Source organism: Octodon degus, unplaced genomic scaffold (assembly GCF_000260255.1).
Source record: "Octodon degus isolate 3935 unplaced genomic scaffold, OctDeg1.0 scaffold00007, whole genome shotgun sequence".
NCBI classification, from domain to species: domain Eukaryota; kingdom Metazoa; phylum Chordata; class Mammalia; order Rodentia; family Octodontidae; genus Octodon; species Octodon degus.
Genome location: NW_004524583.1, coordinates 17863499 through 17888810, shown reverse-complemented (window position 1 = coordinate 17888810; position 25312 = coordinate 17863499). Strand labels below are relative to the sequence as shown.

At 55.4% G+C, this 25312-nt stretch overlaps 1 protein-coding gene across 1 annotated transcript in view; it reads right to left on the bottom strand.

Moving 5' to 3' along the window:
- Sptb (spectrin beta, erythrocytic) overlaps positions 1–25312 on the bottom strand; it is a 135751-nt gene that overhangs the window by 13274 nt on the left and 97165 nt on the right. The window contains exons 15-32 of the mRNA XM_023701488.1: positions 21012–21864; positions 20415–20617; positions 20229–20319; positions 18967–19113; positions 17676–17939; positions 17128–17316; positions 16608–16697; positions 11626–11904; positions 11162–11292; positions 10207–10411; positions 9562–9936; positions 8003–8247; positions 6430–6568; positions 6011–6095; positions 4518–4714; positions 4219–4271; positions 3717–3792; positions 1499–1546 (exon numbers count right to left, since the gene is read on the bottom strand). Of these exons, the coding sequence (XP_023557256.1) occupies positions 1499–1546; positions 3717–3792; positions 4219–4271; positions 4518–4714; positions 6011–6095; positions 6430–6568; positions 8003–8247; positions 9562–9936; positions 10207–10411; positions 11162–11292; positions 11626–11904; positions 16608–16697; positions 17128–17316; positions 17676–17939; positions 18967–19113; positions 20229–20319; positions 20415–20617; positions 21012–21864 (3670 nt within the window). The remainder of the gene's footprint in view (positions 1–1498; positions 1547–3716; positions 3793–4218; positions 4272–4517; positions 4715–6010; positions 6096–6429; positions 6569–8002; positions 8248–9561; positions 9937–10206; positions 10412–11161; positions 11293–11625; positions 11905–16607; positions 16698–17127; positions 17317–17675; positions 17940–18966; positions 19114–20228; positions 20320–20414; positions 20618–21011; positions 21865–25312) is intronic.

Below are 25312 nucleotides of genomic sequence, written 5' to 3'. Positions count from 1 at the left end.
AGCCTCTGAAGCAGGAAGACTGCATCTGGCTATTGCAAAGAGGGCTGGGCATGCCCAGCAGCCCGCAAACAGCCAGAAAGAGCCCCAGCAGGTTTCCTCAGGGAGCCAGGCGAGGTGCCAGATGGTAGGCGCCACACCCCTGCCCCACTGACTCAGGCATCCTGAGGAGACAGGGACACACCCAGGTTGGGAGGATGCTGACGTCTTTCCAGGCTGGGTCTGCCCAGTAAGTATAAACCTAGAATCTGCCTGCACTGCAAAATGTCTGAAAAAGCTGCTGTTGGCAGGGTGGAGATGTGGGGAGGCTTGTTCAGGCAAGAAGCAGCTGCTGGCCCCTTGCCCACAGCAGTGCTTCCCTCTGAGGACGTCAGAGCCCTCATTGACTGCTGACTAAAGCTCTTCTGCTGCTCCCAGGGGGGCTGCTACAGAGGTGGAGGTGAGGCAGCCAGAGCGCTTAGGGGGCCACAGCAGAGACAGCCAGCCACCAGCCTCTGGCTCAGAGGGGGCCTCGACTGCATGCTCAGAACCTACACTACTTCTAGGGTATAGTCCCCCACATTTACCAGGCCTGGTTGCTTCCCTAAAGCCACACAAACCCAAGACCCTGGCAAGGAGAGGCAAGGGACCCTGCAACTCTGACTCCCTGTCTTTAGCCTCCTGAGGCTTCTCCAGGGATGCTGGCTTTGCAAGTGGTCTTGGAAGCTGTGTGCCTGGGAGCTGCCCTTAGGAGACAGCTCTCCTGACCATGCTCTGATGGCTCTGAAAGGCAACGGGGTGGCCTTGCATCCCAAAGGCAGCCTGGATCCATCCGGAGCTTGGAGGCTCAAGGGCACATTTATCCCAAACTTAAGGAAGTCCTCAGGTAGTACAGCCCCCGAGGGCATCAACCCCACTCCTGGCACCACAGCAGCCCTGCCAACGCCACTTCTGACCCCAAACTGGAGAGAGGCACTGTGCGGAGGATGCATGCAGAAGAGGCTGCGGCCTGGAGTCCTTTCTAGGGCCGTGGAAACCCACCTCCCCTCCTGGGGAAAACCTCTCACTACAAATGCTGCAGTGCCCAAGACCCTCCCAGGACCAGACATGCAGGGAAAGGGGAGGTGTGTTAGGTGAGGCCGTCAGGGTAAGGACAGCTCTGGCCAGGATGTCCGCAGGCATGAGGCTCTGGGCAAGTTGGCCTCATTGCTGCTGCCCTGGCACAGAGCAGAAGCTACCAGACCCCTTCTGTGCACCACAAGTGCTAGCAGGAGAGATCCAGTCTGGCCTCTCTTCTCAGACAGGGACAAAGGGAGGCATCCCAGCCTCACACCAGCTGGTTCCTGGCAAACTGTCCAGGTTCCTTGGAGCTGTGATGACTAGAAAGCATCAGGAAGCCATCTCCCTGGGGGCGAAGCTCGGAGGAATTAGCTACAATTCTTCAGAAGTACCAACAGAAGGGGGACCAGCACCCAGGTGCCCGGAACACTTGTGTCTCCTGCCCCGTCTCCCACAAACTTACCTGAAGAAGGGGGCTGGCTTTTACCAGGCCTGCTCTGATGTGGAGAGGCTGGAGGTGAGGGGGGCAGTGGCATCACGGGAAGATGGAACAGCAGCTTGGTCACTGTGTGCTCGCGTGCGCACACACACACGCACAGGAAGGGGAAGACGGGGTGGCCGTCTTGAAGTAGGAAGCTGTCCAGCTGGGGCAAGGGTGCCTGGGCCACTCCCGTCCGTCCCCCCAGCAGGAAGCAACATGCACACTAAGGAGCTTGACATGAAGCGACATGGCGTGGATCTATCCTACAGGACGCTGACGCCAAGTGTACACACAGGACAGGCAGCAGAGCCACCACACCCCGGGCCTGTCCCAGAGAGAAGGTGCAGCAGCCAACCAAGCCTGCTGGGACGGGCCAGGGTCCTGGAAAGGGGCAGGACAGGGCAGGCTGGGGGAGGGGAGGAGCCTTCCCAATCGAGCTGGGCTCTCCCTGCCCCAATAGCCTCCCCGCTCCTTCTCATGTTGAAGGCAATGGAGCGTTAGGTCCTCCCTCTGTGTTTTGTGGCTCCTCAGAGGCTCAGTAAGGAGAAGCGGGGGAAATGTGTGTCCAGGCGGCCTCGGCCTGGTGTTCACGGGACGCACCATCTGTTTTCTTTCTGGTGTGGGGCTCGGGCCAGGTGTCCCATCTGGCCGAGGGGCTCGCTCTCTGGGAATATCTCAGATGCAGGCTCACTCCTCCTCCCCCAGAGACACTCAGGTCCAAGCAGGTTTATTCCCCTCCACCCTGTGACATTCAGCGGCTCTGATGCACACGTAATTACACTTGCACACATGGACAGGACACACGGTAAGTCGCTCAGGTGGCCGCCTGGGAGCCCGCACACCGGGGACACCAGCGCATGCAGACACACAGGGGTCCAGGGCAGAAGCGCAGGTGGGGTCGGAAGGCAGGGCAAGCCCCAGCCTGTGCCAGCAGTCCTTGTCAGCCTGGACTTCTCTCCGTCTGGCTGGGGCTGGTGCAGGGAAGGAGCTGGAACGCAGCGTCTGGGGGCCTCGGGAGCCTCAAGGGAACTCCGGGAGAGGCCCGCCAGTGCCCTCTGCTGGGCACAATGGGCTGTGCAGCTTGGCGAGGGCGCCAGAGGGAGCTGTGTGTGGCAGGGAGGGCTACTTGGTCTGAGCCCAGTAGAGGCGGGGCGTGGTATGTGTGCGTTTTCCAGGCAGGCGCTTATGCCATTAAGCTATATCCCTGGCCCTTATGTGTGTCTTTTCTAGGGTGGCTTATGTACCAGAAATTTCGAAAAGAGAAGCTTGATCTTCCTAAATCCTCACACAGAGGTCAGGCACGCCCGCCTGGGTACTTGGGAAGATGGAGTGTGAGTGTTCTGCTGCTCCGGACACAAGGAGCCGCGTGCACAGGGGTCCATGCGGTGGGGAAGCCATGCAAATTGCATGCTGATTCTTGCTTTTTTCTTAGTCGCTACCCAGGACAGGGTCCTCTCCTGGCCCACAGTGTCCGGGACCCTGAACAGTCCTCCGGGCCTCAGGGCACCCCAGGCAAGGCCCTGAAGCCATATGCCCCGCTTCTGGCAGAGCCCTGGGCCCCTCCTCAACCTTCAGGCCTCTGACTCACCCTCCTTTTCCATTTTCCGATACACTGGGGTTGCCTCCCAAACGCCTGCGGGGCCAGCTCCATATCCAAACTGACCCACAGCCATGGCAGCACAAAGTGGGAGAGGGCTCTGCATGGGAGGGAGGGAGCCTCTGCCAGAAGGGGGTGCTCATTTCGGTGCCTCAAATGCCTGGGGCGGGGGTGTGTGTCTGTGCAAGGGGGGTGGGTGTCTGTGCAAGGGGGGGGGCGGGTGGATACGTATGTGCGCGCATGCGCAGTGCGTGTAGCGGATGGCGTTACAGAAGAGCCATCAGTGTGTAGAAATGAGCCTGCGTGTATGAAGAGCCGCCCCTGGCGTGGGTGGGGAGTTGTTTATACAATAAAATTTATTAGACTAGATAAAACCAAGTGAATGTCAGTGGGCTGGCATGTCAGTTTCTTCTGGGTGGAAAGGAAGAGGGGAATTCTCCTAACAATTAAAAAGACCTAAGTAAAAAAGGAAGGCGGCTCTGGAGGGGCACGGGGTGGCTGGGGCCCTGCCCTTGCCTTCCGGCCTGGCCCCAAGGGCTAGGGGTGGTAGGACTCTGGCAGCAACGACTCCGCGGAATCAGACCAACCCGTCAGAAAACTGACCGGGGATGCTCTCTCGGTGGTGGTCGCGTAGGCTTGGGGCGCCTCCCCGGCTGTCTCGCCTTCTTCCTCTTGAGGCCTAAGAAAGATGCAGCCTCCGTGTAGCACCAGGCGACCCCCCAGGGCCTGGTATCAGCTGCCTGCACCGTCACCCGCGGGGAAGGTGTTTGAGCTCTCGATAGCGCCTCCCAGGGCTGCGCTGGGAAGGGCAAAGGCAGATGCCCTGCAAATGGGCACCTTCCTTGGAGGGGTTGCCCTGGAGGTTCCCTGAGGAGAATTGAGCTGCACCAAGCAGTCACGGATCACGGCAGCGGCTGCCTGCCATCCTTTTCCTGCCGGGCTTCAGGCTGCCACGGCTGGGGCAACGCGATTCCCTAGCTTTGACCTCTATGCCCAGGAGTGAGACATTAGAGGGGTCCTATGCAGACCCGCAGCTTCCAACCGGAAGCTGTGCCCTTCCCCCACCTAGCCCCCTCGTAGTGAGCTCCGTGCCCCCGCCACTCACCCAGGCTCCTCTGTGGGTCTCTCTGGGGACTGGCGTTGCTCTTTAAGCTCAAGCTGGTAGAGGAAAAGGCCAAAGGGTCAGGGCAGCTGCAGCTGCGCTCTCAGATGCCTCTCCCCCACCCCCAGGGATGGCCCTGCACTCCAGCACATGCGGGGTTTGTCCCCCAACCCCTTCTGGCTTTGGCATTTAAAGGTCAGTGTTTTCTCCACATTGCTACCCCAGCCTAGTACCCGACAACAGCCAAGAGTTCTCTCTCCCCTTGACAGCCAGCCACCCGAGGACCCAGACATCCTGCTCACCGTCGTGGGTTTCTCCAGAGCGGCGAAGCGCTCTGCCCAGGTGGCTGTGGATTTCTCGAAAGCCTCGTGCCTCCTGATCAGCTTCTCCACACTGTCTACCGTGTGCCCGTAGTCCCGGCTGGCCAGGTAGGGCTCCTGGGCGATCAGCCATGCTTCAGCCACAGAGGCATCCCTGGAGAACTGGCACACCTCGAGCACTGCGGTGGGAACAAGCCGCAGGGCCACCGTCAGGCAGGGCCTGTTAGGCTCAGCAGTCCCAGTGACCTGGGGCAGCACAGCAGACGCTCGGGGGTGGTAGCAGGCAGGAGGCCCACGTGGGTGATAGCCTGCTGAGACCCTGCCCAGACTGCTTGCTGGAGGCCACCTCACCCCACCTCCTTCATGGCCTACTTCTGAGATGTTCATTGGAAGGAACCATTTTGAAAACAAAATGCAGTTAGGTGCCTCCTTTGAGGAGCACCAGGGTTCTCTTCCTGGCCCTGGCCCATCTCACACCATCTGGACAAGCAGCGGTGGGGACCAGCCCAGGCCTTAATTAATCTTTTTTTTTTTAATGTATTTTGTACAGGGTCTCACTATGCAGCTTGGACTCATAGTGATCCTCCTGGTTTCAGCCTCCCAAGTGCTGGGATTACAGGCATGTGCCACCATGCCTGGACTTGGTGGCCAGCTCAGGGCACCCGGGGCGGGGCCGGTGCGGCATATGGCACCTAGGATTGAATCCCGGGTCCCCGTGCTTGCACTTGCCTAAGCAGGTGCATAGTTTGCTGATCTTGCTGGCCCTAATAATCTTTTTGAGACAGGGTCTCACTATACAGTTCAGGTTGGGCTTGAGCTCACTAGGTAGCCCTAGCCAGTCTCAAACTTGCAATGATCCTCCTGCCTCAGCCTCCCGAGTACTGGGATTACAGGCATTAACCACCACACCTGGCCTTATTTTTTATTTATTTTTTTTTTCCACTACGTACTAGGGATTGAGCCCAAGAGTTTCACAACAAGCAATCTCCCTAGTCCTTCCTCTGATTTTGACTTTAAGACCAAGTCTTGTTCACTTGCTAAATTGCCCCGGGCTGGGCTTGAACTTGAGATTTCCCTGCATCAGTATCCCACAATGCTGGGATGATAGGCCTGTGTTCCCATGCCTGACTGGGAGAAAAGTGAGGCTTCCCTTGCCTGCCCTGGGTCTGCAGAGGTGACGCAACAGGGGTCCTGTCATACTGCAGAGCCAGTGTCCAGGACACAGCAGAGCCACACCCTGACCCCTCCCTGGCTACAGCTGGGGACCAGCAGGGCACAGGTCGGCATGGGCGGGGTGGGCAGGGAGTGGGGCATATGGTCACTGGGGAACTGCCGGGGCCTTCTGCCGGGATCCTGGAGACCTGTGTGTGTGATGCCCCAGCCCCAGGACTTCTCCGGGCAGTACCCCTCCTCCCCTCTGCACTGGGGCTGGGGGTCCTACTCCCCCAGCTCCCTGGACCCTGAGCTGCACTCACACATGCGGAGCCGGTCCTCCCGGTCCTCCCATTTCTTATCCATCTCTAGCCGCTTGGCCATCATCTGCTGCAGTTTCTCCCGGATCTGCAGGGAAAGGAAGGAGAGCAGCTCAGGAGTGGGCCAACCCTCCCCTGTCCGAGGTGACACACAGTCGGCTGTGGAGATGGCTGGGCTTGGCCCCACAGTCCTGGCTTCAAGTCTGGACCCTGCTTCTTTCCAGCTGTGCAGCCTGGGGCAAGTCCCTTAATCTCTCTGAGGCACCTATTTGTGACTTGCCTTTGTATCCACATGGGTGTTGGGGCTGGGGTATGGGTCTGCTCTCTAGGGAGGTGGGGACAGGCTTGTGAGCATCTGGTAACTGGCCTGCAGGCAGCCCCATTGCTTGCAAGGGCAGGGACAAAGATGTGTAGGGGCTCACCTCATCCGAGGCCTGGTGCTGCCGCTGCAGCAGGGACTCCCCGAGCTCCAGGCAGGTGTTAAAGTTCTTGGCCCGGGTGTTGATCTCTGCCTTGATGCCCTGGTGATACTTCAAGAGCAGCTCCACTGAGGAGACATCCCTGTGGGCAGAAGGACGGGGCACAGAGAACCATTTGGGAGTCCCTGTGGCAGAGGGGCCGCCCCCACCTGTGCCCACTCTCTTCTCTCTGGCCAGCTGGGCTTGCTCAGCTAGAGCAGGACCACTGACACCTCTTGTCCATTGGTCACTGGCCAAGGCATGAACAGAGGGTAGGAAGATTCCAGAAGAAACTAAGGCTGATGGTTAACTACACTGTCAATTCAATGTGGGAGCTACTTAGGTTAGTAGACTCACACTTCTGGCTGTCTCCGTGTGTGTCACAGAGGCATGACACTGGGGTTTGTAGCTTCTATATCTGGTCCTTGGCTCTTTCTCTGCTTCCTGGCCCCATGAACTATAGGTTTTGTTCTGCCACACCCTCCCTTCCACCATGCTGTTCCTGCCGCAGGGGCCAGCAAACCATGGACAAAACCCTTGAAACCATGACCCACATTAAACCTCTCTCTCAAGCTGTGGTTGTCTGCTATTTAGTACCAGTGACAGAAAAGCCGCCTAATACATCTGCGAATATTTTTCAGCAATAAAAAGTACTGAAGTGCTGATTGATAATGCACCATGGATGAGCCTTGGGTGTAGGTTAAATGAAAGAAAGCCTTCACATAGGATATTACATGATTCCACTAATATGAAAAGTCTAGCACAAGCAATGCAGAGAGGCAAAAAGTAGAATGGGGGCCGGGGAGGTAGCTCAGTAGAATAAGCACTTCTTTGGCAAGCATAAGGGCCCGAGTTCAATCCCCCATTCTGAAAAAAAAAAAAAAAAAAAAAAAAAAAAGTAGAATGGAGCTGCCAGGGTGAAAGGGCACAGCAAGCAACTCCAGTAGCAGAGGAATCCAGGGGTGGTGGCAGTAAGGAAAGTCTGAACTCTGATTGTGGTGACAGTTGTATAAATGGGAATATGTACAATCACTGAATGCTATACTTTAAGTGGGTCAAGTGTGGTGTGTGACTTATATCTCAACAAAGATGGTAACGTTAAAAATGCAGCCATTGAGAAGGCACCTGGGGCAGCGGGACAGAGCTGAGTCGCTAGTCACTGCTGAACTGACACAAACTGGGTAGGGACCGAGTCCTGTGTGGCTCTCACTGCCTGTGCCTGGCCCTATCTTTTTGTGGACAAACAGCTCCATCCTGAGTTTCAGGGGAATGATCCCCCCGCCCCACATCCCAGTGTGGGGGAAGAATGCACAGTCTCGGACTTGCCAGCTTAGGATGTGCAAGTCCCTACCCCCATGGGAGGACGTGGTGACAGACGTCTTTCCCTGCTTCCTCTGAGATAATCATTTCTCCCAGCCAAAGCCAAGCGACTCCATTTCTTCCAGGAAGAACTGAGGTCTCGGGCATTCCACCGTCCTAGAAGCTCCCCAGGGAGCAGCCCGCGCAGAGCGGGGCTGTCCGGAGGGCTCCTCCTCACCTGGGCTTCTCCTGGGTCTCAATCTGCCTGATGACACTCTCCATCCAGGACAAGAGGTCTCGGATCATGCTGAAGAAGCGGAATTTGTCAGCCGTGTCCACCAGCTGGGTCCGGCGCCCGGCACAGGCGTCGAGCAGTGCCTGCCAGGCCGCGGACACCTCCTGCTCCTTGCCCTGGATGGCATCTGCCTTCTCCCCAGCGTACGCCGTCTGTAAGCGTGTGGCCACATCCTGGAACTGCTGTACCTGCACAGCCAAGCCAAACCAGACACTGTTTCTTGGACAGAGAGCTCTCGGGCCTGGACTGGAAGGGAGGGTCCCTGCTTCCACCCAGCAAGGAGTCTCCCCCAGAAAGGTCTTCTGCTCTGCCTACCCCAGGGGACCACAGACATCAGGGTGAGTTCGAAGCAAGAGGGGCTCTGTACCCCTTGGTTGCCTCAGAAGTAACAAAAAGAGCAGCGATGGGCCAGGCACCGTTCTACGTAGTACACGTCTCTTCATTCTCTTTACCTTTACAGCAACCCACAAAGGAGGTACTGTACAACACCTGCTTTGGGGATGCGGCAACCAAGGCACAAGGAGATGAAGCAGCCGGCCTCAGTTCCCTCCCCCTGAACTGGTTCAGGGGACAGTGGGGCTGCAACTGTGCTCTTAGCTGTTTCCTGTTTTCCCCACTGTGCCACTTGCCTATCCAGGGAAGGGGCTGGCTCAGATCCCCTGTTTGGGGCCAACCCCAGAGCATGAAGCCTCACACTTCTAAGACCTCAGTAGGGCTATACCTGACTCAAGGGCTCGGGCAGCCCCAAGCATGACAGCCCAGTTGTATACCAGGTTCCACCTTGAGCTTTGAGGAGGGTAAGTCCCAAGAGACCCCCTTCAGGGAGAACCAGGGTCCACCCTACTTTGATGTTCTGTCCCTGAACCCTGCTGTATGGGCCTGGGACTGCACAGTTAGCTCATTTTTTTTTTCTACTGCAATGGAGGCCTTGGGTCCCTCAGCAGCTGGGCTTTGCACACTTGCCCTTACCATAAACACTGAACTCTGGGAAACCCTCAGGACCTGCAGAGGCTCCTCAGGGTGTACCCCAGTGATTAGGAAGGAAGGGCATCTAGGTAGAAGGCCCCACTAAGCATGTGAGGTCTACAACCAGACCACGGGCTCTGAACCCCGGCTGCACTGCATACCTGCAGGTTCCCAGGCAGCTCACACACACGCTGCCTCCACGTCCTCGTCTACTACATGCAGACCATGTTCATATCCACTCAAGAGGACAGCTAGGAGGATCTGGGGACTGCGTCTACAGCTTAGAACATTACTGGGGCTAGAAGAGCATTAGCTAAAGAGTCTGAGCAAGCAGAGAAATTGGACGGGAAGCTACTTGTGAAGTCAGTTTAAGGAGTTACTTCTAAAGCTGGAGTATCTGACAGTCCCTGCTCTCTGCTCTGAGCTGTTGGTTTTCGAGGGGAGAAAAACCTCCTGGTATCCTTTCTAGAGTTTTCCTTCTAGGTGCTCCATGGGGCCCTGACACACAGGGAGGGGTCGGGGACACTTGAGGGCACCTGCACGCCCAGGAGGTGGAGCTCCCGTTCGAAGGCAGTGTGCACGCGGTGAAAGGACTCTGCTGTGCTGGCGTCTAGCCCCACGTCCTCGGGCAGCTCCCGGTGCTTCTCCTCAATGAGGCCTAGGATCTCAGCACCCGTGTAGAAGTAGCGGTGCAGGTCGTAGGAGGCTGCCAGTAGCTGCATGCGGGTGTCGATGAGCTCCAGCAGGTCTGCCCACGTGTCGTTCAACCCATCCTTCCACTCAGCAATGGTGGCCGCCTCGCTGTGGCCGGCGTCGATGAGCCGCTCAATGATGGCATTCACATTGTCTACCCGCTCCTGCCCGATTGCCCCAGTCTCCCGGGCAAAGTCTCGGAACTTGTCTCTGAGCATCTGGATGTGTGGCAGACAGAAATGGGGTCAGCAGAGTTCAGGAGCAGGTGGACACCATCATGCTCGAAGCTGTACATTCACCTGCAACCACACCTGCTTGCCCTGGCCTCACACCTTCCCCAGGGAGCCTGAGCCTGCTGGCCACTCCTAGCCCAGTGTAACTGCACCTCTGACCCATGCAGGGGCAGCGCATGGGTTAGGAAGGCCATCAGGTTGTGTCAGCCGTGTTAGTAGTGGAAGGCAAAGAAAGCAGGGACTGGAGCTACTTACAGTCACGTGGTCAAAGTCTTGCCCCATCTCCTGGTCGGAGGCCACCTTCTCCTTCTCTGTCATCCACTGATCCAGGTCATCAGCCTCCCTCTTCAGCTGGAACAGGTGGTACATGTTCTCCAGCTTCCGTCTGCGCTCCTCAGCCATTTCCTTCAGCCCCGCATACTGTTTGTCCACTTGCCCCTGATGTCTGATAATCTGTTCCCTGGAACCAAGAAATCCCTTAAGGTGGCCACAGCAGGCAGCTCTGAGGGGCTGAGCCCCCAAGGCCCTGCATGGGTAGACACAGGTATGAAGTCCAGGGAAGAGATGGGCAGAAAAGTCATGGCCTTTAGATCATGATGCTGCCAGGCATGGTGGGACTGTGTCCTCGTGCGGACAGCCAAGTCCACTGGGCTCCTCCCTCACTGTCCAGGGCACCGGGGGAACTTCTCCTCCTTCCCAGAGCCTTGGGGGCAGAGCTCTGAGCGGGGCCAACGGCAGCTCTGTTTAGCTTTTCAGGGAGACATAGATGGGCTCAGCGCTCAGGGTGTCCCTGGAGATGCAGTGATGGGAGTGCTAAAGGCAGCAGACAGCAGGGCCGTGAAGAGTCTTCCAGGGGGATCCCCCTTATCAGTGCAGAGAATATCACTTTTCTACCTTTGCTCCTACCTAAGGATTTTGTGGAGACCCTGTGAGGTCCCGAAGCACCTTCTAAACCATAGACAGAAAAGCAGTTTGCCTTCTGCACCCCTAAGCATATGCTCATTCCTCCAAAGAGGGAGCTCTCTGTTCACCAAGATGGTGGTCTGACTATTTCATTTTCTGATCTTTTTGTAGACCTGGCCCTGGGTGGTCCACTTCAGGTTCCTTGCACAAAACCGAGGCAGAACATGGAGTTGGGCCAATGTGAAGGGCGCTTGGCTGGTGGGGCCCCTGGCCCGTGACCTGTCAGGTCCCCCAGGAGCACACTCACCCCTCAGGGTGGCCCGCACCCAGCAGGCTCTGTGCCCGGCCAGCCAGCTGCTTGATGTTCCTGCCGTACTCCTCCACGGTGCGTTGCAGCCGCAGGTGCCGCTTCAGCATCACTATGGCGCCCTCTTCATCCTAGAAGGAACAGGTGGTTAGCCCCAGAGCCCAGCCAGGCCACGCTCCCTGCCCAGGCAAGGTCCCGCTCAGCTATTGAGGCACCAAGGCAGGGAAGAGACCCACATACCCTCCCTTGCTGTTACTCTAATCCCCAGCACTGCCTGGGCCCCAATTTCCCAAGTCTGTGTGCAGGTGGGGAGTCTTGGTGTGGAGTGTGTACTGCAGGGGTACTGGCAACAAGAGGGGTGTCCCGTGAAGGGGGACCCGGGGGACAGCAGAGAGATCCTGTGGTTCACTCTATACCCATGCCCTGCGCTTGTACACTTGGGCTCCAAGGTTGCCCTGACTGACCTTGGGGGGCTCATCGGAGAAGATGTAGAGTTCCTGCTCACTGATCCAGGCCTCAGCCTCATCAGCATCCAGGTAGTACTGCTGTGCCTCATGGGCATCCCGCAGGAGCTGCCCCCGTCCAACCGCTGCCTGCCGCAGCGTGTCCCAGGAGGCCTGCAGGTGCCCCAGGCGCTCCTCAATGTCCTGGAGGTCGGTCTCTGCTTCCACCACCAGCTGCTTCCCCCGCTGCAGCACATCCTCCACCCGTGGTGCATGGCCCTGGACCTCATTCTGCAGTGTCTGTGACCAGAAGGAAGGGCTCAGGGAAGGGCCTTCTGACAGGGCAGTCTGCATCTGCTGCCCTGGGCCCACCCTCATTCCCTCCTCCCCTCTCTCCTTCTCTTGCTGGAGCACAGCAGTGATGCAACTGAAGCTGCCAGGGCTCTGGGCAGCAGGCCGCTAGGCACCCACAGGCAGGCTCCTTTCACCCTCAGATGGCCACTGAGAGAAGCGCTGGACACTGGCACAGAGAGTGGAGGAACCTGCTGGTGGCGAGTGGCTGGGCTGGGACCTGAGCACAGGGCTCACTACCTGACTCCAGGCTTGTGCTCTGGATTTGACCCTGTTCTATGTGTCAGCAGAGCCTGGTCACTTAGGTGCAAGTATTGGAAGAAAGAAACATCACATCTAATGACCATCTGGTATTTTATTTACTTGTGACAAAAGGACAGTGACATCTGCCTCTTCTGCAGAATTTCTGGCTTTCTCTCCATTTCTATTTCCCAAATCTTTTGTGAACCATGTGAGCCTTTGGTCACTAAGCCGGCCTTTTCCTCCCACTCTGATGACCAGACCATGTCTTTCTTCAGGAGGCCTTGACATGTAGTCAGGACCCGCCATGGGTCCTCAGGGCCAACGCTAGCTGCTGCTGCTATGTGGGCTCTTGGGCACCTTATGCCTCACTTCATTCCGGATGATGATTTCCCCACGGCTGAAAAACCATCTGCGAGGCAGCGGCGAGAGCAGCCTGTGTGGGTAGAGTACAATTGCTGGCATCGAGACACCTTGGAGTGGTGCTGCCCACGAGGCACTGCCCGAAAGGCACGCCTGCGCCTTACGCTGGGAATCTCCATCCGGACAGTTTCCCATGGTCTCTGCAATGGGGTCTAAACAGCCCATGCTGCCAGCGCTGCTGCCATTCCCTATTTCCGAGATCTTATGACCTCAGCACGGTGCTCTCAAAATGTGATCCTCTTCCCTTTCGAAGCCTTCCTAGCTTCCTGTGGAGGGTCCTTGTCTATGGTGTCCTCTGGGTCTTCATTTATCCAGCACATATTCATTAAGCGCTCGCCTATGTGCCAGATGCTGTTCTAGGTGCTAGGGGTGAAACGGAAATGGGATGGCGAACACCCGTCCTCATAAAGCTCACTATCAAGCAGATGAAGTGGATGGTAAGCGTGTAAATAAATGAAGGCTACAACTTTCTCTCTGGGTTTTGCGAGGCAACTTCCACAACAGGATAAAGGGTGTCTACCACAGGCAGTGATGGCTACTCCAGCTAGGGAACTCAGGAAGGGCCCTTCTGAGGCGATGATGCTGGAGTGAGGCGTGAATGTGGAGCGGGAGGCAGCCACACAAGCACCTGGGGTGGGCGCTGCTGGCGTAAACAAAGAGCAGCTACAAAGGTGTGAGGTAAAAAGGAGGCTGGGCAGTCAGCTGGCAGAGAAAAGGGCCGCAGGAGCGAAAGAGAAGAGCTAATGAGGACAGTGGAAGTGGGAAGAGATGTGGCTTAAGTCTGAAATTCATATAGAACCAGCCAAGCCCCAGAACAGCAAAAGCCATCCTGTGCAACAAGAGCAAAGCAGGAGGCTTCATGGTCGTGGGTTTGAGCTAATATCACACACACGCAGGTACTGGCACGAAAGCAGACATGAGAACAGAACAGAGGGTGCAGAAACGCCTCAGTGCAGAAACAGGCAGGGGTTTCCTCTTTTTTTTTTTTTGTGGAACTGGGGATTGAACTCAGGCCCTTGTGCTTGCTAGGCAAACACTTATTCTACTGAGCCATCTCCCCAGCCCCCTAGGGGTTTCCTCTTTGATAAAGGGGGAAGAAACATACCCTGGACGCAAGCTAGCCTCTTTAGTAAGTGGTGCTGAGGAAACTGGCTATGCACACGCAGAAGACTGAAGAGATTCCTCTCGTTCCCCCATACCTACACAAGCACCAAAATGGATCAAGGCTTAAATGTTAAAACAGAGATACCTAACCTACTGGAGGATTAAATAAGTAAAAGTCTTGAAGACACAGGCATAGGTAAGGGTCTTCTGAACAGAGAAATCACACAAGAAGGGCATAAGAAATAACACCAAGAATCACCAAATGGGATCATATGAAATCAAAATTTCCACATAGCAACAGAAACAACCAACCAAGAGAAAAATCTATAGAAGGGGAACAATTTTTGCCAGCGATCCCTCGGACAGAAGACAAATATCTAGAATATATAAGGAATTCAAATAATTAGCTCCCCCAAAATAAAAATTTCAATCAAAAGATTGCCAATTAGGGCTGGTGAGATAGTTCAGTGGACTAAGCACCTATGTAGGCAAGCGCAGGGACTGGGGTTCAATCCCTGGCACCGCAGGCCACGCAAGCCCTGCCCCTGGGAGCCCTGAGCCTCTGCTGAGCCCTGGAGGATGTGACACACTGACAGAGCAGCTTGCATTCTGGACCTCAGAGGCCTGCCTACAACCAGGAGCCCACTGCAGGGGTGGTGTACCTAGGGCATTTGCGCCACACTGGGCTGTATTACAGAAAGCTCTAGAAGGTTCACCATGATTGATCTGAGCTATCCACCTTATCAGAACCCCTTGCAACTAGCAGGGAGCTTTTGGCCATTCCCCACCACTTGCCGTTTGCTCTTTTGTCAGCGTCAATCTTCAGTGCCCCCAAAACAAGGACCTGAGAGCTACAGAGAGCTGCTTACAATGTCACAGTGATCTGCACACACCCATGTTTACAGCAGCACAGCCCAGAACAGCTAAATCTTGGAAGCAGCCTCCACATCCATCAACAGATAAATGGAGAAAGAAAACGCGGTATTTACATACAAGGGAGCATTGGTTTGTCATAAAGGATACACTTGAGTCATCTGTAGGCAAATGGACGCATCTTGAGACCACACTGAGTGAAATAAATCAGACACCAAGCTTAAATACCACATGGTTTTCCTTACGTGAGAAACTCAGAATATAAATAAAGAACAAAATGAGAGATAGGTAGCAAACAGATGGATCACTACAAGTCTGATCTAGTAGTGAGACCCTGAATACCCTGTAGACCTTCCCAAAAATACAGAAAATAAATAAATAAGAAAAAAAAAAAAACAACCCTGAAAATAAAAAGACGTGGTTTAGAGGTAGGCAGGAGCCAGAGCAGGCAAGGTTCTTAACTCTAACACAACCCACTGCACACCCAGACACCACCAGGCTCCATTCCTGGGGATCCAAACTGGCTGATCTGAGGTGAGAACGGGCTTCTGTGACCTTGAAGCTCACCTGGTGATTTTAGCATGCGGCCAGGTGTGAGAACGAGTCCTGTGGCCCCTTGCAGGGTTTGCTCTGACTACGACGGGAGCCAACAGAGCAGCGGTCCTCAAAGCAGCGGGCCAGTTAGCAGCCTCAGAATTGCCCAGGCTGCGGAGCTCGGACATGGAGGCCCCAGCTCCGCCCCAGAGCTGACTCGGTGGTGGGTCTGATGGGAGCCCAGTCAGCTGCGCTCCCCGAGCCCTCAGGGTCAGTGCACAGTGGACTATTTTCAGGGGCAAATACAACTAGCTCTAGGCTTAGCCAGGGCAGCCTAAAATAGTCTCCACCGGAGCCGCTGCGCTCTCCCAAGAGGTGATTTGTCCTTCTTGGTGAGGGCAGCCCCATCCATATTTGATTTGCTCCTTTCCCAAAATAGCAGCTGCCAGCCAGGGCAGCTGGAAACCTTTGCACGTTAATACGGAGGCTCAACAAAAGCAAAAGTCTCCTGTGTTAGAAAGACTGGCACTGGCTCATTTTACAATTGAGACAAGCAAGGTTTCAAGGCCACTGTCCCCCACGATTCTTGTCCTTTCACAGCAGGTTGTGGCCTTAACTAAACCCAGATCTGAGCTTTTAGTCCAGCTCTCTTGACTAGGTCACAGGCCTAGCTGGAAGCCAAGGGCTCCAGGGAGCTTCGAAGAAACCACTCTGAGTTTCGTGCAGGCTCTGCTGATTGCTGGGCTCTGAGGGTCCTGCGAGCCACAACACCCAGGACACAACGCTCTGATCTGGGTCTTGGTTCCCAGGGTCTCCTTGTTGACCACGAGAGCTGACTGGGCAGGATGAGGGATTCTTGCCCAAGAATTCTTGCCTGTGGCCAGCTCCCACCAGGCATGAAGCCACTGGGACCCCACACAACTGGCTTCCTTTAGGGTTCACCTCTCTCCACAGCCCTGGCAGAGCAAGTGTCTGGCACCCGCTTGTCCCAGGACTCATACCAGGGCCTCAGCCAGTCCCAGTCTGGCTTAAGCTTGCTGAACACAGGTGTTGTCTCTCCTAGGGCTCAGGGTCCACGTTCAGTGGCTTTCTGATGATGTTTGGGCCCCACGATATCTTTACCAAAAGGTCACTACATGTGCCAGGCTTGGCCTGGAGGTGGGCCAGGGCAGTGTTGTGGGGCAGAAACCAGGAATGATTAACACCAATTCAGGGTGACGAAAGCACCATATACCCAGGCCAGGGCCTCCTGGGGAGTTTGAATGGCCCTGTTTTCAGAGCACCACGATTCCACCCTCCTGTCCAGTCCTCCCAGAATTCCCTCCTCAATCACCAAATCCTGCCCTTCTGCAGTGGGACTTCAAATGCCCCGAAGCCACCAACAGGAGCAATAACCTACTGTTACTGGCCTTCCACAGAGCAAGGCTGCGAGGGCCCCAGGGCCAGGCAGGGGCCTGGGTTGGCAGTGCAGGACTTACCTGGTTCTTCTTCATGAACAGCTGCACGGTCTGCAGATTCGTGCCACAGTCGGCTGACTGGGCCAGCGGCAGCCTCTCCTCCACCCAGAGCTGCAGACAGCAGGGGCAGGGGACAGCTGATGACAACCGTGGCTACCCTTTCCTGAGCACCCACAAAGCATCTCCCTACTTCCTCCCAGGACCCCACCCACCAGGGTCTTGTCCCCATTTTACAGATGGGGCATTGTGGCACTTCACACTGAGTTTCCAAGTCACCTGTCCCTGCTCTCACGATGGGAGAGTAGTACAACAACCCAGATAAACCGAGTCCTTCTGACCCTCCAATCCCCTCTCAGCACCATCAATACTAGCAAGTGATCAGTGAGTTGCCATTCAAAAGGCTCTGGCTTTGCCGCTCTACTTAATACAATCACCGCAGGAACCCTGGAGATAAGGGGTGAGGCAACCAGTCATACGCTGCCAAGAACACTGGGACAGCAGCCAGCTACCCTGATGGCCGCTGGCGGCTGCAGCCCCGCACCGTCTCATCCTCTAGGTCCCGGCTGATCTGCAGCTTGGCTCTGGATAATTCCAGCTGCTTCCTCCTCCTCCCCAGTGGCTCCAGGAGGTCCAAGAATCGCCTCTGGACACTCAGGTCTGTGTCTTCTCCTGGTGAGGTAAACAGCTCCTCCAGTTCCACCTTGCGCATGTTCACTTGGTCCTCTACTCGCTGAGGGACAAGGGGACAGCATCAGCAATAGCTCTGGCACCTGGTGGCCCCTCCTGGCTCTTTATCCACCTGCCTCCAGCCATCCTCTATGGCTGGGTATGAGCTCAGCCTCCTCTAGGAAGTCTCCCTGGATTTTGCCTGCTTTCAGAGCCTATCCTATATCTCCCAGGCATCCTTTCACTGGGTCCTTGTCCCTCCTACTGCAAAAGGGGGGAGGAAACGGATTACGAAACAGGAGGCATTTTTGCATAGTAAAGCCAGTGCAGCAAGAGGAATAAGAGTGCTTACTTTAGGGCATCAGGCTTATGCCCAAGGTCCCTGCTCGTCTAATACTCTGAGCCTACAATCTGCTCACATACTTTCAACTTAGCCAACATCCGGTTGACACTGGTCAGGTCCTTGCCCAGGTCATCTGACCGCAGTTGGTCCTCCATGGCATTGATCCACTTGTTCAGGTCCGCTTCGGTCCTTGAGCGCAGGTCAGAGCTCCTGGCCTTCAAGAGCTCTTCGGTCACCTTCTTGGTGGTGTCCTGCAGCTCATCCCAGAGCCGGTGCAAGGCGTCCAGCCTCTCGGACACCTTCATCTTGAACCAGGGCTTCTCCTCTATCAGCTGCTCCCCTTCCTGTAGGGGAAGGAGCAGAGCTCACCCTCTGAGGCGAGGAGCAGCCCTGTTCTGGGTGGAGGCTGCCAAAGGGCGCTTGCTAAGGCAAAGGACCGCATAGCCCTTAGGCACAGCTCCACCAAAACACTCTGAATGCCTGAAATCATCTGATGGGAGAGCAGCATTGGAGGCGAAGGGCTCAGGGAAACTGCAGGATGGGGGTCTGCAGGGAGCAGTCCGCTGGTACTAAAACTTCAAGGATTCCCCCAGGTGATAGAAGCTTGGAGCCCTCCCTGTGGTCCCACCTGTGGGTCCCTCGGATTCTGCGCTAATCTTTGGGATCTCTAGCTGCTGAGCACGCCTTAGCAGGGCTTTACCTGTATAAACGTATCACTCTGGGGTGTGTACAGCGATAGGATCGGGCCTAGGAACATACAATACTGACAGCAGTTGCTATTTACTGAGGGCTTCACACTGGCCAAGTGCTCTGCTAAGCGCCATATCTGTTTTCGCATATTTAGGTCCCGTAACTTCACGGGTAAGTGCTATTCTCCTTCTCACCTGGGGAGAGGAAGAGGCCACAGCAGGGAGAACAAAGGGATGTGGGCCTCAGACCTAATGCCATCCATTGTGCTGGCCTGCTAGAGCGGGGTCTCCTGTCTCCACCTAGGAGGGCGGTGAAGGACTCACTGCTCCCTGGTAGCTTTGCCCGTCCAAGCCGTGGAGGTAAATGGCTCCCCTGGGCCACTCTGGCTACCTCCTGTGGTTTCCTAGCACTGGGCAGGGCAGTGCGTAACCCTGGGTAGGATGTGTCCTGGACTGTCCCCAGACACAGGTGACCCAGAAGAGGCACCAGCTCCGATCAGACTCAAAAACAAGACTGACTGTACCCGGAGCTCTGCGGTCTTAGTGACTCAGAGCAGCTTTATTCCCCTGCCGAGCCCCACACTGCCCAGTAAGTTTTGGTTCAGTGTCCGCGCCATGGGGCAGCCCCAGCCATGAAGTGTCCTCAGCAGCAGCCCTGGCAGCCCCGACATGTGCGACTCACTGCGTCAATGTTCTCCAGCCACCCCTGGTGCGAAGCCAGCTCAGCCACAAAAGCCTGGTGCTTGAGCCATTTGTTGGGAAGGTTGCGCATTTCATCGTAGGAGGGATCCAGCGATGTCAGCAGCTTGTCGTTGATCCAGAGAGTGAGCTGTGGGGAGAAGGGTGAGGCTGATGGCGCCTGGTGCTACCCTGGCTGTGGAAGAAGGCTGAGATGGGTGTGTGTGTGTGTGTGTGTGTGTGTGTGTGTGTGTGTGTGTAATAAATCTCCATCTCTAGATCTGGGGCCGATCATCAGACTGGATCCACGGTGTGGGTGCAAGTGTGTCTTCCTCACCAAAGAGCGTGTGCTACGAGACCAGGAATAATCTATTCTTCTCTCCCAGTTTCCACGACTGACAACAGGGCCTTGCGTAGCGTAGGAAGTCAGTGAGATTTTATTGGATGAGCCTATCCTTCAGCGGTAGGGGAGAGATCATTAATAAACACTGGGAAAGTATTACTTGAGGACGAGCGGCCAGGGACAGAGCCTATAATTAACAAGGATGGAAGAAGTGTGATGAACCTCCGATGCTTCCAAGATGTCCTGGCACCATACTAGGCCTGGCATCTGCCAAGGGCAGAGGATGAGGACAAAGTGGTCTGGGCTGGGAGGAAAGGGCAAAAAGAGGAGAGCAGGGAAAGCCCCAGCCAACGGAGGCCCCAGAGGGCTGACTGGGGACCTTCTGTGTGATGAGCCCCAGAGGGGCCAGGCTCTCCTGAGCCAGCAGTTCTCCAATGGAGAGGCTTGTTTAAAATGCTTCTTCCTCTAGCTCACTCCTGATTCACAGAAATCTACTCTACCTAGGGCCAAATCTGGTTCCACCACACGCAGGGCCTGAAGCAAAAGAAGGATGTGGGCAAACACACTACACGTGAGCTTTAAGGTGGCGACGGCAAGGCATTAGGTCAAGGGCAGCTCCTGTGTGGATGAAAGCAAAGGTCGCGTGCCCTCCTTGAATCCAGGTCTGTCCAGGCCCTTGTGGCTTCCCATAGAGACGGTTTTCAGCTAACTCTTTGGGAAACCCGGTCCTTGACTTGGAAAATCGAAGGGTGACTTTGCAGGTTTGAAGAGGGCAAAATAACCTCAGAAGTGAAGATTTCAAGGATGACGCAAAGGACTGAGTAGCCTGCCCATAAAATCCTACCGCTCGGGTGAGAGGGTCCGCGTGAGCTGCCCCCCAACCCCCAGCACTTTGCTCTGGAGAGCAGCCCTGCCCACCTCACCTCCTGGCAGCTCTGGAGGAAGTGCTGCAGCTCCAGGTTGTCTTTCAGGACGACCGAGGCTTCTTGGGCCTTCTCGTTGTTCTTCTGGTGCCTGCAAGGAAGCCAGCGCCGGTCACAACTGTGTCCAGCCCCCACCCCAGCCCCCACACGATGTGCGGCTCCAGGGGCCCTGAGAGCAGAGAGTACCTGTCTTCTATCAGCTGCACCTTCTCCTTGATCTTGTCCGAGTACAGGTTCCCCTCAGCCACCAATTTGTTTCCAGAGTCCACAGGACTCAAGACCTTATCCTTGTTGCTCTCCATAGACATCAAGAAATCCTCAAACTTCCGGATCCCAGCCTCTGCAGCAGCCAGGGAGTCTGGAGTCTCCACATGAGCCAGAGTGTATTCCTGTTGAAGGAAGTTTACAGACAAGGCATGCAGACAAGTTAAAGAGGCTTAGGGCATCTGCAGAGCCAGAGTGTGAATTGTGTCGCCTAGAGTTGTACACGGAGGAGGCTCTACTCCCCTGGCCCGGCCCCCACCACCACCACAGGCTACCTGGTGAACAGTGGATCTAAAGCTAAATGGAAAAGCAGTTTGCCAGGGCAACTGTTATTCCTCTAGTCTCTGACTTACCCCATGAGACATCACACAATGAGGACAAAGAAGTCATTTTCCCCTTGAGTGACTACAAAGAGCCCAAGCCCACCTTGTTCCCAGAACCGGTAGCTCACTAACAGACTGGTCACCTGGGCGGATGCCTCAGGAGCCCCTGGTCCCATCCCTACATGACGCTCTCTACCTGGTTGCTGAGGATGGCTTCAGCCTGCTTGGCATCTTTCTGGAACTCCTGGAAGCCGCGGCACTGATGGAGAGAGTGGCCACGACTCTCCCACATCCGGCACAAGGCATCCCAGCCAGTGCCCAGGCCCTCCAGCCGCTGGCCCAGGAGCTGATACTCCGGATACTTGTGGGCTTCGGTCGCCTCCTGCCCAGAGGCCTCGGGTGGCTCGTCGCCCTCCTGGGGACTGTCCATCTCCTGCCTGATGGCTGCATGCTGCTGTAGGAACTGCTCGATCACCTGCTCCCCAGAGGCCCGGATCTGCTGGTAGCGTTCCTGGTGACTGTCCATCTCATCCTTGAGAGCTGCATGCTGCTGCAGGAGCTGCTCGGCCTCTGGGAGCGACTCAGGCATGTCCTCAGAGGCCACAGCCTTCTGCGCCATGGACAGCCAGGCCTGGAACTCGTCCAGATTCTGCAGGAAGGCCTGCAGCTTGCTGGCCTCACCGAGGGAGGCCTCCTGGTCCTTCAGGGCATCCTGCAGGGTTTCCCACCGCTTCTCAACATCTGCATACCGCTGGCCAATGTCATCCTTCTGCTCCGGGTGGGACTCCATCAGCTGCTCTGACTCACGCTTCAGGGCCCCCACTCGGTCCTGGATGGCTGCGACATCACGCTCCAACCCTGACAACTTCCTCTGGATGGTAATGATGCCTGCCAGGTCCTGACCCAGGTTCTTTATAGCCTCCACAACGTCCGTCTTGTCCTCTATCCACTTGCTGGTCTCCTCGCAGTCCACGCAGTAGTTGTTCACCCGGAGGGCTGAGTCTACTGCCTCCCTTCGCTGTGACACCAAGTCCTGGAAGTCCTTCCACCTGCCAGAAGTGGGTGAGGTCCCAGAGGGAACAGAGACAGCTCATTCCTCAGCTCTGCCACACAGCCCCTCCCAGGTTCCCCGTGCATCTCCCTCCCCACCCCCGCAGCCCTTGTGCAAAAAAAGAAATTTTCTACCTAGCAGACTGTGGGTGGGCAAAATTCGTTAGTCTAGTTTCCCTCAAGACACATCTAACTGACAAACAGATCGCCGTAGGCAAGCGGTGATGTGATCCCAGACACACGTACAGGAGCATGACAGCAAAGGCTCCGTGGAGCTCAGGCATATTCTAGCAATCTTGAATTTATGGCCGCTTGGCTGTGCAAACGCAATATGCAGTCTTAGAAACTGCACTTTACGTTTCCGTCCTTCCCTCTAGCCGTATAAGCTATGACGCTTGGCTGAAGGTGGCAGTGGCAGCGGGTTGAAGCTCCCCGCCAGCCACATGGTCCCAGGTAGACAGAGGTGTGCCATGTTGGTAACCGAGGGTGTTTGGGGCTTAAGCGTAGCAAAGATACTTTTTAAAAGTTGGGGCCTCACTAACGTTCCACAGACTGGTCTTGAGCGGGGTCCAAGTGATCCTCCTGCCTCAGCCTCCGAGCATGCAGAACTAGTGCTATGTCCAGCCATACAAACATCTTCTACTTAGGATATCACCACCTGATGAGGGGTTCAGCAGGGGTGAAAGTCCATCTAAAGTCAAGGAGCATCAGTACACAATTTCCCCAGCATTTTAAAAATGTTGAAAAGAATTAGAAAACACACATTTGGGCTGAGGAGATAGCTCTGCGGTCTGAGCGCCTGCCTGGCAAGTGCAAGGACCCGGGTTTGATCCCCAGAACCACACAGTGTACTGGACCTAAAACCAGACGTGGTGGCACACGTCTGTGATCTCAGAGCTGGGGAGGCTGAGACAGGAGGATCATTGTCTAGCAAGTCCCTGTACCAAATAAATACATAAATAAATAAAATTTAAAAAAGAAAGAAAGCACACATTTTTAAGTTCAAGAACACTCTAGACAGAAGAGACCCCTGCTGCCCTAGTAGAATGCTGCAAATTCCCAAGGCCACGCACAAAGTACTGTAGGGACTGAAAAAAATCACCTTCAGTCTAAAGAGAAGGAGGCCTGGTGAAAAGAGGAAAGAGCAAATCTGGGTTTATATTTAGCAGAGATAACACAATTTTTTTTTTTTTTTTTTTTTCCAGAACCGGGGATTGAACTCAGATCCTTGCATTTGCTAGTCAAGCGCTTATCCTACTGGGCCATCTCTCCGGCCCCAGATAATACAATCTTAACCCTCAACTGTAGTGTTGCTCTGAAGCCAGCGCCTATGGCATGTGTGTTATTGTGTTTTTCTTTGAAGATCAAAGACATTTATGGTTGAGTTGTTTTCTTAGATACCAAAACCTCAGTAATCAGGGTTAATTGCAGCACTGGCTCTCTGCCATGAATAAGTGGGTTTGGGGCTGCAGCTCGGGCACTCAGCTCTGAAAGGTTTGCCATCGCTGTGTAAGGTCTGGCACGTACCCCGGGAACTGGGGTTGGTCGGCAGCACACAAGAAGCCTCTTGGAAAGAGCGGCCCATTGGCCAGGCCAGACCACCAGGGACGCCTCCTTCCGGCCGGGCTGGCTCATGCTGCACCCTTAGAACACAGAAGTGCATGGCAGCAGCCTGACTGCTTGTGCACTAGCTGAACCTGTCTCTCTAGAATGCCCGCAGGGCCTAAGGCATTATGCTAGACTTTGGGAGCATTCTGACAAAAGTTATCTTCCCCATGGAGTGTATAATTTAGAAAGAAATGAAAGCAAATCGCAAAATCACTGTACTATGAATGATTATGTGCATGGTGCATAGGAGGAGGAGAGGACAAAGGCACTGTGAGGAGCAGGAGGTGGTGGCAGGTTTTACAGAGGTCATGGGAGCGATATCTCCAAGGCTTCACTGAGGGTGAGCTATTTAAGGACGGGATGCTGAGAGTCTCCTCATCTTTGTACCGCAGCAGAGGTGCAGGGACTGGTCAGAGGGACCAGTTAGGGGGCTCTGGGGCCTTCCCAGGGTGGGCGGGTCTGCAGGGAGAGGGAGACAAAAGGCTGGCCCAGAAGACAGAAGAGCAGAGCTTGAGGTCTTCTTGGCCAACCAAGTTGGTTTGAAACACTGGAGAACAGACAGTGAGGTTCTCCTGCCAGAGGGTCTGGCTGTGCCCAAGGCAAGCGGCCTGGAGGTGACTTTCCAGGCACTTCCATGGAAAGGCCACATGGGGAATGGTCTTGGGTTGGTCTGGGTCTGTGCTCCAACCCCACTCTTTCCTCTTCTACTGCACTGTGTCTGAGAGGAGGAAGGTGCACAGCCACTCCAGTGAGTATCGTCGGGCAGCACAGTCTGGTCTGGGTCCCAGAAGTTTTAGAAAAATGTTGGTTGCCCAGAATGCACACCGTGAAGGACGGTCACACATTCAACAAATGCTTGGGTGACTCGTGTGCTGAGCTGGCAGAAACACTTGAGCCAGTCCCTGGTTACTCATTCACCAAACATCTGTCAGGCAACCATCACACGCCTCACACCGGGCGCTGACATGTGCACGGGAGACTCTGCAAAGAACAGAGCAACGTCTTTGCTGTCACTCAGGAGGACAGAGACGACCGAGTGCACCTATCCTCCGTCAGGTGTGAGAAGCACAGGGAAGAGGGAAGCTAGGAAACCACAGAGCCCGAGGACTGGCACGTGGGAGGGTGGTGCTACTTTCAAGGGCACCTTGGGGCTGCTCCCCTAAGCTGGCCTGTGGGCAGAGGCCTGAATAAAAGGCACAGTCAGCCTGGCGGATCTCTGGGTGAAGAGTGTCCCAAGCGGCGGACCTCCGACTGGAACCTTCTCAGTGCGCTCTGCGGGCAGTGGACGAGAGACACAGCTTTTTGTCTCCAGATAGGAAACACAGCAGAACACACATATGACAGCGGTCTTCAGGAGGGAAATGCCTGCGGCCTAGAACCAGGGCCACCAACACGTGTGACAGTGTAGCACACTGCTCAAAGGTTTGTGGTCATGCTGTTGTAAACAAGCCTACACTGCTGCCAGGCACACATTAGTGTAGGCTTGTTTACAAGAGCATTACACAAGTGTACCACGTTTACAGCAGCACACACAAGTGTACCACACTTCATGCTGGCCTATGGCACTTCATGCCTCTACAGTTGGCTTATGTCCTTACACTAGTCCACTCATTGTTGCTGTGGAATATACTCCTACTTACAAAAATAAGTTCACTATAAAACCATACGGGGCTGGCGAGATTGTTCAGCAGACTAAAGTGCTTTAGGCAAGCTTAGGTATGTGCAGGGATGGAGATTTGACAGGGACCCAGCACCACAGGCCATATCAGCCCCTATCCCAGGGTGGACTGAGACAGCCACAGAAAGAGAGGGAGAGGGAGAGGGAGAGGGAGAGGGAGA